The sequence below is a fragment of the Peromyscus eremicus genome, chromosome 20 (assembly GCF_949786415.1).
Source record: "Peromyscus eremicus chromosome 20, PerEre_H2_v1, whole genome shotgun sequence".
In the NCBI taxonomy this organism is placed as follows: Eukaryota; Metazoa; Chordata; class Mammalia; order Rodentia; family Cricetidae; genus Peromyscus; species Peromyscus eremicus.
In genome coordinates this window covers 57,935,855-57,949,413 of record NC_081436.1, presented here as the reverse complement: position 1 = coordinate 57,949,413, position 13,559 = coordinate 57,935,855, and the positions used below count along the sequence as shown (strand labels likewise).

Here is a 13,559-nt window from a genome sequence, read left to right as displayed (position 1 = left end):
CTCTTTGAAAGTCTAGTCAAACTCTGTGCTAAAACCATCTGGCCCTGGTCTTTTTTGGTTGGGAGCTTTTAATGATCTCTTCTATTTCACTAAGGGCTTTAAGTCTGTTTAAGTTGATTACCTGATCTTGACTCAACTTTTGTGAGTTGTGCCTATTGAGAAAATTATCAATTTCTTTCAGATTTTCCAATTTGATAGAGTATAGGTTTTTAAAGTATTTCTTTGTGATTCTTTGCATTTCCTTGGCGTCTATTGCTATATCCCCTTTTCATTTCTGATTTTGTTAATTTGCCTATTCTCTGTTTGCCTTACAGTTAATTTGGATAAGGGTTTTTGATTATATTTATTTTCTCCATGAACTGACTTTTTGTTTCATTGATGGTTTTTGTTTGTTTGTTTATTTCTATTTTATTAGTTTCTGATTATTTCTTTATGTCTATTCTTTGTTTTTCTAGAGACTTCAGGTGTGCTATTAAGTTACTAATATGAGATCTCTTTCATTTTTGTATGTTAGCACTTGGTGCTATGATCTTGCATTCTAGAACCACCTTCATTGTGTCCCATAAATTTGGGTACATTGTGTATTTATTTTCATCCACTTGTCAAAAGTCTTTATTTCCTTTATTTCTGTCTTCCTCCATATGCTATTCAGTAGAGAGTTGATCAGTCTCCATGTGTTTGTAAGGTTTCTATTTTTTCTGTTGTTGTTGATATTCAGCTTTAATCTGTGGTGGTCTGGTAGAATGCAGGGAGTTATTTCAATTTTCTTGTATCTGTTCAGACTTGCTTTGTATCTGAGTATGTGGTCAGTTTTGTAGAAAGTTCCATTAAGTGCAGAGAAAAAGGTTTTTATAGTCTCCACTGAGAAGTCAGGTGTTATTCTAATGGGTTTGCCTAAATATATTACTTGGTCTTTTTCCCTTGTAGCTTTTAATATTCTTCTTGTTCTGTACATTTAGTGCTTTAATTATTATGTGCTGAGGGGAAGTTCTTTTTTGGTCTAGTCTATTTGGTGTTCTCTATGCTTCTTATACTTTGATAAGTATCTTATTTAGTTTAGGGAAATTTTCTTCTATGACTTTGTTGAAAATATTTTCTGTGCCTTTGAAGAAATCTGGGAGTTTCTTTTCTTTCCTCTATTCCTATTATTCTTAGATTTGGTCTTTTCATAGTGTCTCAGATTTCCTGGATATTTTGTGCCAGAAATTTATTTATTTATTTACATTGAACATTTTCTTTGACTGAAGTATCCATTTCTCTTAGTGAGTCTTCAGTACCTGAGATTCTCTAGATTCTGAGACATGGACAGACATTTTTTCCAATGTGATCTTGACCAAATGTCCTCTCACTGAGGCATGAGACTTCCAGTTACTCCTCATCTCCATGGTTCCAAGGATTTTACATTTTAGCCACTGTCCTGACTGTGTTCTGAACGCAATATGGTTTCATTCTGTATGTCCCAGGAATAATGATGTTGAACATGTATATTTGTCACTGAGTTGGGTAAAGTATTTTCATGCATATTAAAAGAACACAGGTGATATGAAAATGAAGTAATAATCCTATCAGTGATCATGAACTGACTGAAATTTATTATGCAGCTTTCATTAATGAACACATTCCTCTTTAAGATGTTTTGTTTTAGTACATTGAATTCAGTAGATGCTTACTGATGGCAAATTATGAATAAGCCCTTTTGCTATGTGGTATGAAGCTACCTTTAAGCTAGATCCCCAGTGCTGAGCAGGGTCTGAAAGTGGGGCATTAAGTAGAAGCCAGGGTTCTGGAAACCCTAAATAAATGATGACTTTTTTGAAATTACAAGTTTTTAAGTGTGATAACCATAAATAGTGAGGGCAACTGCCAGACTTCCTATAGGGAACTAAGTATTTTTTAAAATGGCACATTTGCTTTCAGAAATACCAAGGCCCAGTCATAAACTGGGCTTAAGTCCTAATCATATTAGCTGTGTAGCTTAAAATATTTGAATGTTTGAATTTAATTCATCATTTGCCAGTAATCTTTACAACCCCAAAATGTACATGAGTGCAAAAACTATTTTGTGATAGCCTTTGACTTTTCACATTAAGCCTTGTCTCCTCTTGAAAATGTAGAAGTGAGGCAAATGTTTATTGTTCTGGGCATATGAAGAAATGATGTGTATGGTATAATTTTTATCATTAACATGCTGTTGTAGATTAAGCTAAAAACCACTAATAGTTAAGAGTTGAGATGGGTCAATGGATAATGCCCTCATCATGCAAGTATGAGGACCAGAGTACAGATCTCAAAACTCTCATAAAATCCAAATGGGGGATGGAGACTGGCCTGGAATTCCAAAACATGGAAGGCAGGAGCAGGGGAACCCCGGGGCAAGTTGGAAAAAGTGAACAGCTGAGCCTATGGGCTCTGTGTTAAACAGGACGTCCTGTCCCCGTAAATGAAGCAGAAGACAATCAAGAAGATACTGATGTCAGCCTGCCTTAAAGTTGCACATGGGCATATATGTACCAACACACACCTGTGCGCACGCACACACACACACACACACACACACACACACACACCAGAAACGTGAAGAAAGAAAAAAGGGGATTAATATAAATGATTAAATATAATCATTTCATTATATTTTGCTGAGTTGCAATTACTTATTTTAACAAAATTTTACTAGGGCACTCCTTTTAGACGTAACTGCAATTGATCAAATGCAGGTGTAAGGCAGTGTCTTGCTACTTACTCCAAACTGGCCTTAATCTTAGGATCCTTCTGCCTTAGCTTCTGACATTCCAGTTCTGAGTGTGGCTGTCAGTACTGAATCAAATGCATTACTTTCATCTGGCTATTACATGTTGGTTTGCTATTGCTAAAATAATAGAAGCCCTACATCACATTATGTTTTGATACTTCTTAATGAGCCTTTCTAAATGGTTAGGCAGAAGTTTTTTTCCAATTAATTTAAAACCTGTTTAACTAAATTATTTTTAAAATGTTAGAGGGAAGCTTTCTAACTGCTAAATAGATCAGGTTCTAAATTAAGGCCAAATGTAACTCTGCTGCTAAAAATAAAAGGTCATGATGGCGATAAACATGCAGCCGTCAATCTTGAGTCAGTACTCACCGTGTATGATGTTCTTCTTCCACAGGTTGAAGAAAAAGTCCCAGTCCGTGGATATTACTGCTCCAGGGTTCAACCCTTTGGGGGGTGCAGGGAAGCAAGCACCCCAAGCCAGCAAGGCCCCGGCACCCAAGACTCCCATCATCGAAGAAGAGGAGAACAACTCAGCAAACACCCCGAAGCACCCTCCCAGGAAGAGTGAGCTGAAGAGGTTCTACACCATCGGTGAGTGGAGCGCACGCTCTTTAGTAAGTGAGCTAGCGTCATTTGGACACTCGACGGATACAGGATCTGCATCGTTAAATGATGCCTCATTGCGTGATCGTGTGCCTTTCTGATGGCTTGTGTGGACATTTTCTTATATGATCTAAACGAGAGTAGAAGATGGAAAACTCCTAAGACCTTTAGCAAAGTTAGGTAAGAAAATGAGCTCAGTGGCCATCTATATCCGAACAGAAGAAGAATAAGTATCTTGTTTCAACGTTTTACTTTATGTGTTACTATTTTCATTTTAGCGGTCCTCAGCCCACACTGTTCTTACAGTTTGCTTTTGTGCCTTTCATTTCCCCTTTGGGCTTCTAAGTCTCTGGCCCGGTTCTGTCAGGTTGTAAAATCAGTGGCTGGAGACAGCCTAGAGCTGAGCCATTAAGAAGGGAGGAAGTTCCTGTGTTGTGGGGAATAACAAGTTACACTGGAGGACTGTTTGGACTTCTTACACTGCAAACTTTGGAGAGATGGAGTTCAGGAATCATCACATCAGAAAGTAGTAGGCCATGAACAAGGTCTTGTGGGTGGTATGCTCCACTGTCCCTGAACAGAATAGTATCCAGTAATTTTGAATTTCACTGGAGAGTGTCACATGACGGGATTAAGTAAGTTGAGCTGAAAACTTTTGTAGACCTGTATTTCCAGCAAGTCTTTGAGCAAATGATTTTTCAACAGTAACCGTTGTCAGCATTTCAGGTATATTTGAGACGAAAGTTTCATACATGCTTCATGGCAGGTGATGATAAGTTGGAGAGATAACGTAGGAAGTGGCTATTCAGTCCTCCATTTGGAAGAATGTGGTCATTATTGAGTCCGCATAGCAGGAACTGGGGCTCCAGTTCATCCAAAGGCTATTAAAGACGTTGAATATTTCTGGCATCTGCAACCCCACAACCCCAGTATGAAGTGTTTGCCCTAAGATGATAATATTTTTCTCAGGTATTTCGGACATTATAGCTATACATTACAACCAGGAAAGTAGGTTTCTAGTTCTAACACCCAGGGCGAGTTCTGGTTTCCCTTCAGTTATTGCTTCCTTCAAGCTTGCCTTGAAATGTGGGCTTGAGATGCTGGGTGCTGTTTCACCTGGCTCCCACTTCATGTTGTCTTCCTGTCTTCCCGCTCTGTTCTGATTAAGGTTTCCAAGGCCTGTTTTTTTTTAACAGTGAGCAAACACGGTGTTCTTGTGGGTATCTATCATCAGATACTCCTGACTGATGTGTGACAGTGCTGACAGGTGCATAGTTCTACTTTCAAAACTTACGTTAGCATAGTTCAAAAAAATCAATCAACCCCAAGGGCCCATAAGTCTTCTGTCACCGCCTCTTTCCCAGGATCCTTGCCCCCTGCCCTTCCTCACACATCAGCCTTCTACACTTTTCTGATTGAGGAAGTGATTCACAAGCGTGAGTATTTTGCCCTCAGGAAATAAAACTCAACATTCCTTCTAAATAAGACAATGAGGGAGAGGTACTAACCGGCTTAACCATAGTGAATAAAAAGCCGAGACTATGAAAAACAGAAGCCTAAAAGTTGAATTTAAATGCAGAAAATAATTTGTGGATTATTTCTTGTGCCGGCCTGTTTTTGTACATGTTTATTGGGTACACTTACTTGTGTATGTACATGCTTGTGCGTGTGTGTATTGGGTGCATTTACGTGTGTGTGTGTGTGTGTGTGTGTGTGTGTGTGTGTACATGGGAATCCATAGGTTGACATCAAGTATCTTTCTTTATTGTTCACTTTTTGCAACAGGATCTCAGCAAGACTGGCTGGTCAGCAATTCCCTAGGACCTGCTTATCTCTACCCCACTAGGCACTGGTGTTACAGGCCTGTGCTGCCACATCTGGTTTTTGTGAAGTGCTGGGGATCTGAACCCCCATGCTTGCACTGCAGACATGCCACACACACCCCAGCCATCTCCACAGCCTCATAGCACATTTTGATAAAAGAATTTGCAACAGTTTGACTTATTATCAGTATTAATGATGTGTACTTACTGCATTAAAGGGTTTGTGTGAATACTTAAATTTACTGTGCCTGTATTACCTCTTCTAATTTGGCCCTCAAAACATTTTTTTAGGCTAAAATGTATCAACTATGTAATTGAAAGTTCTTTTGGTAAAACAAGTCTATTTCAGTATCCCTTCATAAAAATACCGTTAATACAAAGTAACAGCATTTTAAAATTCCATGTGTACTACGATTCTCTACAGGAACAGAACAGAAAGCATGAATATATATTTAAAGGGGATTTACTAGAGTGGCTTACAGCTATGGTCCAGCTAGTCCAACAGGGGCTGTCTTACTGACAGAAAGTCTAGGAATCCAGAAGTTGTTCAGTCTACAAGTCTGGGTATTTCAGCTGCTCTTCAGTATACTCCAGAATCCCAAAGAAGTAGGCTCTCATGCCAGTGAAGAATGGACTTGCCAGCATGAGTGAGGGCAAGTAGGCAGGCAAATAACGAAGTTTCCTTCTTCCATGCTCTTTATATAGGCTGCCACCAGGAGGTGTGGCCAGATTTAAGGTGGATCTTCCTACCTCAAAAAATCAAGATTTAGGATGGGTCTTCCCATCTCTAATGATTCCATCAAGAAAAATCTCTCATAGGCGTACCTAGCCACTTGGGTTTTAGTCAATTCTAGTTGTTGTCCACCACGAATAGCTATAGCACCATGTATTAATAATTTCATATTCCAGAATAAATTAAGCTCCTATGTCCTGTCTCAAGTGATCCTCAGAAAAACTCTGTCTTTACAGATGAGGAATAGTGTCTAAAGGAAGTGAAAGAAGCCACGAGCATAGATGACAGCCTCTGTAAACAAAATTCACTTGATATTTTAGCACTTAAGAGTTAAATTTGTCACTGGACAGGGAGACAACCAGTCTTCACAGTGGTGGACAAGAGATTTCTATGGATGACACAGTGCAGTGATAGTTTAGGAGGTGTCCTAAGTAATCTCATGGAAAGAAACTACACCAATCAACCTGTACACCAGCCGATTTGGAAGATGTCCTTCAGTCTCTCAATTCGGGTTTGCACAACTGAAAATCCCAGGGATCCCTCTGGTGGTACATTGCAGTATTACAACCATGTTGATCTGTGGTACTCCACAAATGTTACAGTCACTGTATTTAAGTCAAACTAGACTCTTCCTTCCACAAGAGCTAGAACTATTTGAAAAGCCTCTTTAGGTTAACGAGAGGTGGAAGTAACTCCTCTAGAAATTTATTTTTGACCTCAGTCATCCTTCACAAGCTTCTGTGTAGCATCCATGTCCTACGGCGAGAACCTTAAGAAATAGAATATGTCCTCTGTGGACCTGGCCTGCCTTATGTCTTAATTAGTCCTAATAAAAGACGTTCATTAAAAGTAACATTGTATCAAAAATTGGTAAACTCGCTTTTTATGGGATAATCATTCTTTGAATAGGTATAATTAAAATTCACTTACTTAAAATAAGTAGGGAGAAAGTTACCCTCTGTCTATATGAAACACCTGAATCTTCATTTGAACTTTTAAAAAAAGTACAAAGAAGTCACTAGCTCAGTACTGTGTCTCATGCAAGAGCTTTTTCTGTCGGCCTTTGTCACCAAGGGTAATCCTGAACACATGATTTGACTTTTTCATCTGAGTTCAACAAAAGGAGGGTCTCTGCATTTTTAGCTTGGGGTTTAGGAGTTAAGTCCACATGGCACAGCTGGGTTTTGTTCAGGGTATGGCTAGGCTGAAATAAGCATGTTGGCTAGGTTGAAGGCTCGCATGGTTTTGATTAGGGAAAGAGGTGCCTTTAAGAGCTTTCCTGATGGTGGGATTCAAATCCATGCAACTGTAGTGCTCTGGTCCCACTTTCCTTGCTGGTTGCCAGTCAGGGCACCCTCTTGGATCCGAGAAGCCACTTGCCTCCTTTGCCATGTAAACCGTCCTGTCTCTAATCAGGTCATTTGGTGTCTGATTCTCTGGAACCCCTGACTTCCTCTTACACGGCCAATCCAGAATGTTCTCTGTTCTTAAAGGACACATGAAATCAGTCAAGCCTACCTATGTTCCATAACCTCACTATAAAGAGACTAAGTTATCACAGTCACAGTGCTAAGCACCATGCAGGTGGGATTCCAGGGGGATGGGGATCTGGAGACCCACCTGTCTGACAAATTTTACTCATCTCTAGTGAATACACACTGAAATACCAACACAGCTCAAGCAAAATTCCCTGACAATACTTCCTTTGATATCCTTTTTGATGTTTTTATTCCACTCCATTTTGTTTTTTAAATATTATCACAGCTCATTGAATTGATTTCATAATCTGTTAATGACCTATTTGTGTCTCAACATTTAGGAGAAAAAAAAATCACTGGACTCCTTAGAAAATCTCCAATGCTTAAATCTATTCTTTTTCAAAAATAGAATTGGTCATTAGAACTAGAATAATAAGAAAAGCATTACCTTAGTGGATTAGCTTTGATGGATAAACACATGAAGAAAGAGGAGAATTTTTTCCTGTTTCAAATTTTGTGTTCAACAGTATACTGTAGGTTTTTCTTTGGGCCAGCAGCTCACAATAAAATGACACAGAAACTCACTATTAATTATGAAAGCTCGGCCTATAGCATATGCCTGTTCCACCAGCTCTTATAACTGAAATTCACCCATTTCCATTTATCTGTGTGTTGCCATGTGAATCATGTCTTTTACCCCTCCTCCTGCATGCCTTGCTCTCTCTCTGCATCTGCAGATGACTCTGCCTTCCTCTTCCCAGAGCTCTCTCTGTCTAGAAGTCCCTGCCATACCTCCTGCCTAGCTATTGGATGGTTAGCTTTTTAATTAAACCGATCACAGTGACACATCTTCACACAGTATTAAGGAATATTCCACAATTTACCAAAGGTTACCAGTTTATATTTAACACTTGCATCCTCTGAAACCATAGCCTCCACGTAAAGAATGTGAAACAAACTGTAGGCTCAGTTGTAATTCTCCATTCTTCCTACTACTCTCTATTCAGAGAATTATATGTACAGACTTCTGAAATATTTTCAGATTTGGCATAAAGGTAGTGAAGAGAGCTATGCATACCAAATCCAAAAATGAATTATCATTCCCTCTAGGGCTCAGATAACTCTGTGATGTATTTTGTTCCTTGGGGATGGAGAGCTAGAACTCATACATTATTACCAGCTTCTGTGGACACTGCTTTAAAGGGCTAGTACCTTTTCCACGCTTGGAATATTAAGTCACAGTCAGGAAGCAGGGCAGCTCCTGGATGGACAGGTCTGCTGTCAGTCAGCCAGGGAGACGCAGCCCTGATGGCTCCCCATCGGTACCTGGTGTGTGGAAGCTGCAGGAGAGACGCTTCCCAGAATGGAGCAAAAGCAAGAACCAGCCCTGCTTGCTCCCGTGTCACTGTGGTCGTCTGTGGGTGTGGGAAAGGAGGGGCTGGTTTCAGGCACAGTGGAGAGTAGTGTGCAGGAATCCCTTCAAGGTCTGCTGAGGAAGAATGAACTAGTAAGTGGGCAGAAGCGGACAGAGGGGGAGACTGGCTTAGAGAGCTGGGAAGCAGTGAAGATGGAGAAATCACATCTGCTTGCAAAGACATGCCGAGATTCTTTACAAACAACCCCCTCCACCACCACTCACCCTTTTGGCAGCCATGATTACCAGTTGCTCTTACCTTCTTGTTTTGCCATATCTGCCTCTATACCAGGCCTCAGTCCCTATGAGAAGAGAGGGCACGGCACATCTTTGAGGGCTAAGTCAATGTTGGGGGACACCAGGGGAGGTAGGAAAAGGTTTCTGTGTGACTCTTCCTCTTCCTCTTAGAGAGGAAGCAGTGGTAATCTGTTAATAATACTGCTTCATGAAGAGCTTGGGAAGTATATGGCATTAAAAGACAAGGACTCCTGCCTCAGACAGGCCTGTATGAGATGATGCCAGCTTTAGACCCATATAAATAACCAGGGGAGCACAATCCTCTACTACTGCTTATGCTGTGAGGATACTACCTGCAACCTCACAGAGTGGGGGGGTGGGGGCAAAAACAAACAATAGACCCCAGCTCCTGTGCCCAGCTAGGAGACCCCTTGGCTGACACATGTTGGAGTTGGGCATCTTCCTCTGAGAACCTGTCTCCCAGCTTCACCTTGCCATGTAGGACAGGCAGCCTCCCACCCATCATCTGTTTCTTCCCATGGATCAGCCATTGTCTTGTTAGTTCATCTCGCTCTAACACCTTATCCTGGTTCGATACCACCTATGACCAATCAATGTTGTGTGCATTCAGCCTTTCCAGGTATAGTAAAAGAAATGAATTCTAGGTTTATCTGGGGAATCCATATAAAGCTCAAAGCTTTCTATTTATGTCTATTCACTTATGAATCAATTCATTTATTAATTCATTAAGAATTTACTGAATGCCTGGTATACTGAGCCATAACCAAAGGGTTGGGAATATACAAGTAAACAAGGCCAAATTCACTCACTGCCATGTGCTCTTATTCTAGCAAGGCAGACGAGCAGTGAAGCTAGGATCAGATCTTAACACATAGGCAAGGCACGATAGTTGTTTTAAAAACAATAAGGCAGGTTAGTGGAGAAAAGTGATAGGTTATTCATAAAAGTGTTTAAATATTATGTAATTGTTATGAACAATTTAGCAGATGCATTATCTCTCAGCTCTCATTGAGAAATCACTTAGGCTTGTTTCAATTACTGGGCACTGGGTGTATTAATAATGGATTTTTCTAACAGTTGTTCTTTTATTTTCTTTTCAATAGAATTAATTTATAAAAAAAGATTAATGGAATTAATACACTTGCAGCATGAAAAAAAAAAGATTGAATATCAATTAAAGGACCTACAAGCTCCCAGTATTGTTTTCAGGGAAAGAATATAACAGATTCCAGCATGTGATACAGAGGTTTTTTTCTCCAAACATAGTTGTTGTCTGTTTAGAGCAGTATAGATGTCACCTTGCCTCTGTAGAAAGGCAACAAGATTAGCAAACATCAAGGTGAGTTGATCAGTTGACAGCTGAATGTGGCCCTTTAGCGGGTTTTATTTCTTTGTTTTGTTTTGTTTTTCTGCTCACAAAAGTAGTCAAATTAGTGAAGAGAAATTCGACCTCCCAAATCCGTGTTTAAGTTTGAGCTCCTCACTCCCCCTAGCTAAATGACAATACATAGGGTAGTTAGGATCTCAAAGCTCAGTGTCTTCAATTAGAAAAGGAAATAAATCTGATACGGCGGAAAGGGTTGTTTTGAGGTAAAAATGAAGTATTCTGTATGATATGCTTATAATAGTGCCTAGAACTTACACATTCTAAATAAATGCTTGTGAACTTGACACATGCATTACAGGTGTAGCATCATGGAGGTGCCATGACCCTGCCCTCATGAATGCTAGTGAACTTGTCACATGCACTAAGGGTGTAGCACAATGGAGATGCCAGGGCCCTGACCTCATGAAACAAGCTTCCTATTTTGATCTAGGTGGATTTTGTCCCCTTTTCCCCTGTTGAAAGTCTTGTAGTGTTTCTCATTCCTAACGAGATGAGGTTGATAACTCTACAGAATTTTCATGTCCGGGCTCTATCCGCTTTGCACCTTCACTACAGATCTCAGTCCTGCAACCCAGACACGAAAAGTCCTTTCTAGTATCGTATCTCCAAAATGCCATCATGTTATATGTGTTGTGGGCCTTCTGTTTAATTCCTCCAGCTAGCAGTCTACTATCCTCTCCTCTTTTAGCTTCCAAACAACTTTGAGGATTTAGCCTAAACTTTACATGTATCTGACTGCACTTTCTGCAGGGCTGATTAACTTGAGCAGGTTTGAAGAATTTAACAGACATTGTCAGTATGTGAAGCATCAAACAACTATTCTTTTGATGCACTCAATGACTATGATCCTTCTACAAGGGAAATAAACTATACCAGCTCCACTATATTCTGTGGCATTCTCCAGGGTTACATCCTTAAGAGTTGAATAGCTTATTCATGATCATAGAAGTGTGTGCAGTATGAGGGAAGAATCTGGGTAGACTGTCCAGTGGTAAACAGCCCACTTTTGACATGTTTTCAGATGAAGCTCTTGTCTCAAAAATAAAAATAAAATTGTATAATTGACAGAGATGCATTGGGTAGTTTCTCAAGTGCTGGTCCTGACCACTGACGTTCAAACAGATACATTAAAAACAACACTAGCAGGCTAGGGAGGTGGCTCAGTTTATAAAGTGATTACTGTGCTGCACACATAAGGACCTCAGCTCTCCAACACCCATGTGAAAAGCAAAGTAAGGTGTAACTCCAGTGCTGGGGAAGCAAAGACCGAGGGTCCTGGGGGCGGGGGTCACCACCCAGCCAATCTATCCAAATTGTTAAGCTCTGGGTAACAAAAAGACTCTGTCTCAAAAAACCAAACCAGAACAAAACAAAACAAGGCAAATGGCTTCTGGGGAATGGTATCTGAGGTTAACCTCTGGCCCCCACAAAAATCTGTGCATGTGTACCCACGATATTATAAACCAGCATATACACAAACATATACACATGAATGTTTATCTCCCTCTCCATTTCACTCCTTCTGCTTTTCTTTTCTTCTGCTCCTCCCTCTTTCTTTGCCTTCATCATTCGTGTTAAAAATGAGATGGTATTTGAGAAGTCATGACTTACTGATTGAGTAGATGATATTTTATAATGCTTATTTCTTTTCTTCTGCCCCATTTGCCAACTGTTAAGTCAGGAAATGATCCCTAAAATATCCTGTTTTGGATTTAAACAATTTATGAAAGTGTAAAGTCTCAAATCTTGTTCTCTTCCCTGCCTTCAGGTTAGAATACCTTCAACAGTCCCAACATAACGAAGGACAGTCAAATGCACATATGTAACTCACTCTCCCTAACCAGTTTATACTCAGAAAAGAGACTGCAGAATTAGGGGCTCCTGGGAGTTCTTCTCAGTGGTTGGCAAAATTAAAGCAGTAATAACTAGCTTGGAAACCCTAAAAGAAGAACATCAAGGCACATATTTATCTGCTTTTTAATTGCAGTATTTCAGACATTTAAACATAACATCCCATTCTTGGGTATGCTTCTGATTTTGAAGCCAGACATTTTAATTATAAGAACATTAAAGATCAACTCTAATAAGAAAATACTGTAACAGGAGGTTTTTTTAAAAAAAAAAAAAAGAAAGAAAAACATTTATGTTGCTGGGGGTGATACATACTGCAGACTAAAAATAGGTCACCAGTGAACTGGAACTTTTGTCTCCAGGCAAGAAGATTCTTCATGGAAGGGCTCGAAGTCCCCGTGATGTAGTCAGCGGAACCATCTTGGCAGACAGGTCACTGTCCCGGAGCACAGAAACTAAAACAGATAACTGCTCTGAGAGTGTTCCAATTAAATTATGTTGCTGAGAAAAATGACTTCGTTTTGAGTTGAAGTTGGTTCTGATGGTTTGATGACTTCTTGTGTTTTATAGGTCACAGGAATGTTAAAGGAAATTTTCATGACTGAAGTTATTTGTCATCCATGGAAGCCAGAGTTCCCAGAAAGGATCTGAGCTTTTCATAAATTTCAGAGAGTATTCATGTGTAAAAGTACACAGGTCAAGTTTTTAAGCTGGTGGAACTTCATGTTGTAATGGCTCTTAGCATTGTTTTGTTGTTATTGTTGTTTATTTATAGAACACACAGACCTGAGGCTCAATAGAGGTTTAGGAGCGCTTAAGTCAATGTGTGTCTGTGTTGAGGCAGTAAAGTAGCCTGGGAAGACGCTGAGAATGTATACCAGGGATCCACAGGGATCTATTACGGAAAAGCTTTCTTTCTGGTCAGAATAGAATCTACCTCTGGCCTTGGGTAAGGTTAGGATATTCCTATCTGCTCTGAAGATTAGAATATTACACACTAGTGTTTGCTCCCTCAGAGTTAACCCAGCTGTGTTTGTCAATCATCTGGCCCAGAGACCATCCCTAGGGAAGGCAGATTTACCTAAAACCGTATTAATGAAGTGGGAGGAGTAACTATTTCCTAAATGGGGTAATATGCTTTTCCTTCCCAGAAACTCCACCCGAAGTCCAGCCCCTGGCAGAGTTTTAAACCTGAATCATCATGTCCTGCCTACTCTTCTGAATTCTTTTTCTTTTTCTTCTTTCTATCTCCCTTTTCTT

The 13,559-nt window shown here is 40.0% G+C and overlaps 1 protein-coding gene across 2 annotated transcripts in view; it reads left to right on the top strand.

Moving 5' to 3' along the window:
* The window catches only part of Oxr1 (oxidation resistance 1), a 317,223-nt gene that overhangs the window by 116,951 nt on the left and 186,713 nt on the right, over nt 1–13,559 (top strand). Inside the window, exon 2 of one of the 2 annotated variants that reach the window (XM_059247534.1) lies at nt 3,147–3,343. In XM_059247534.1, the coding sequence (XP_059103517.1) occupies nt 3,147–3,343 (197 nt within the window). Of the gene's footprint in view, nt 1–3,146; nt 3,344–13,559 lie in introns of those variants that run through there. The other variant, XM_059247536.1, reaches the window with a different exon arrangement.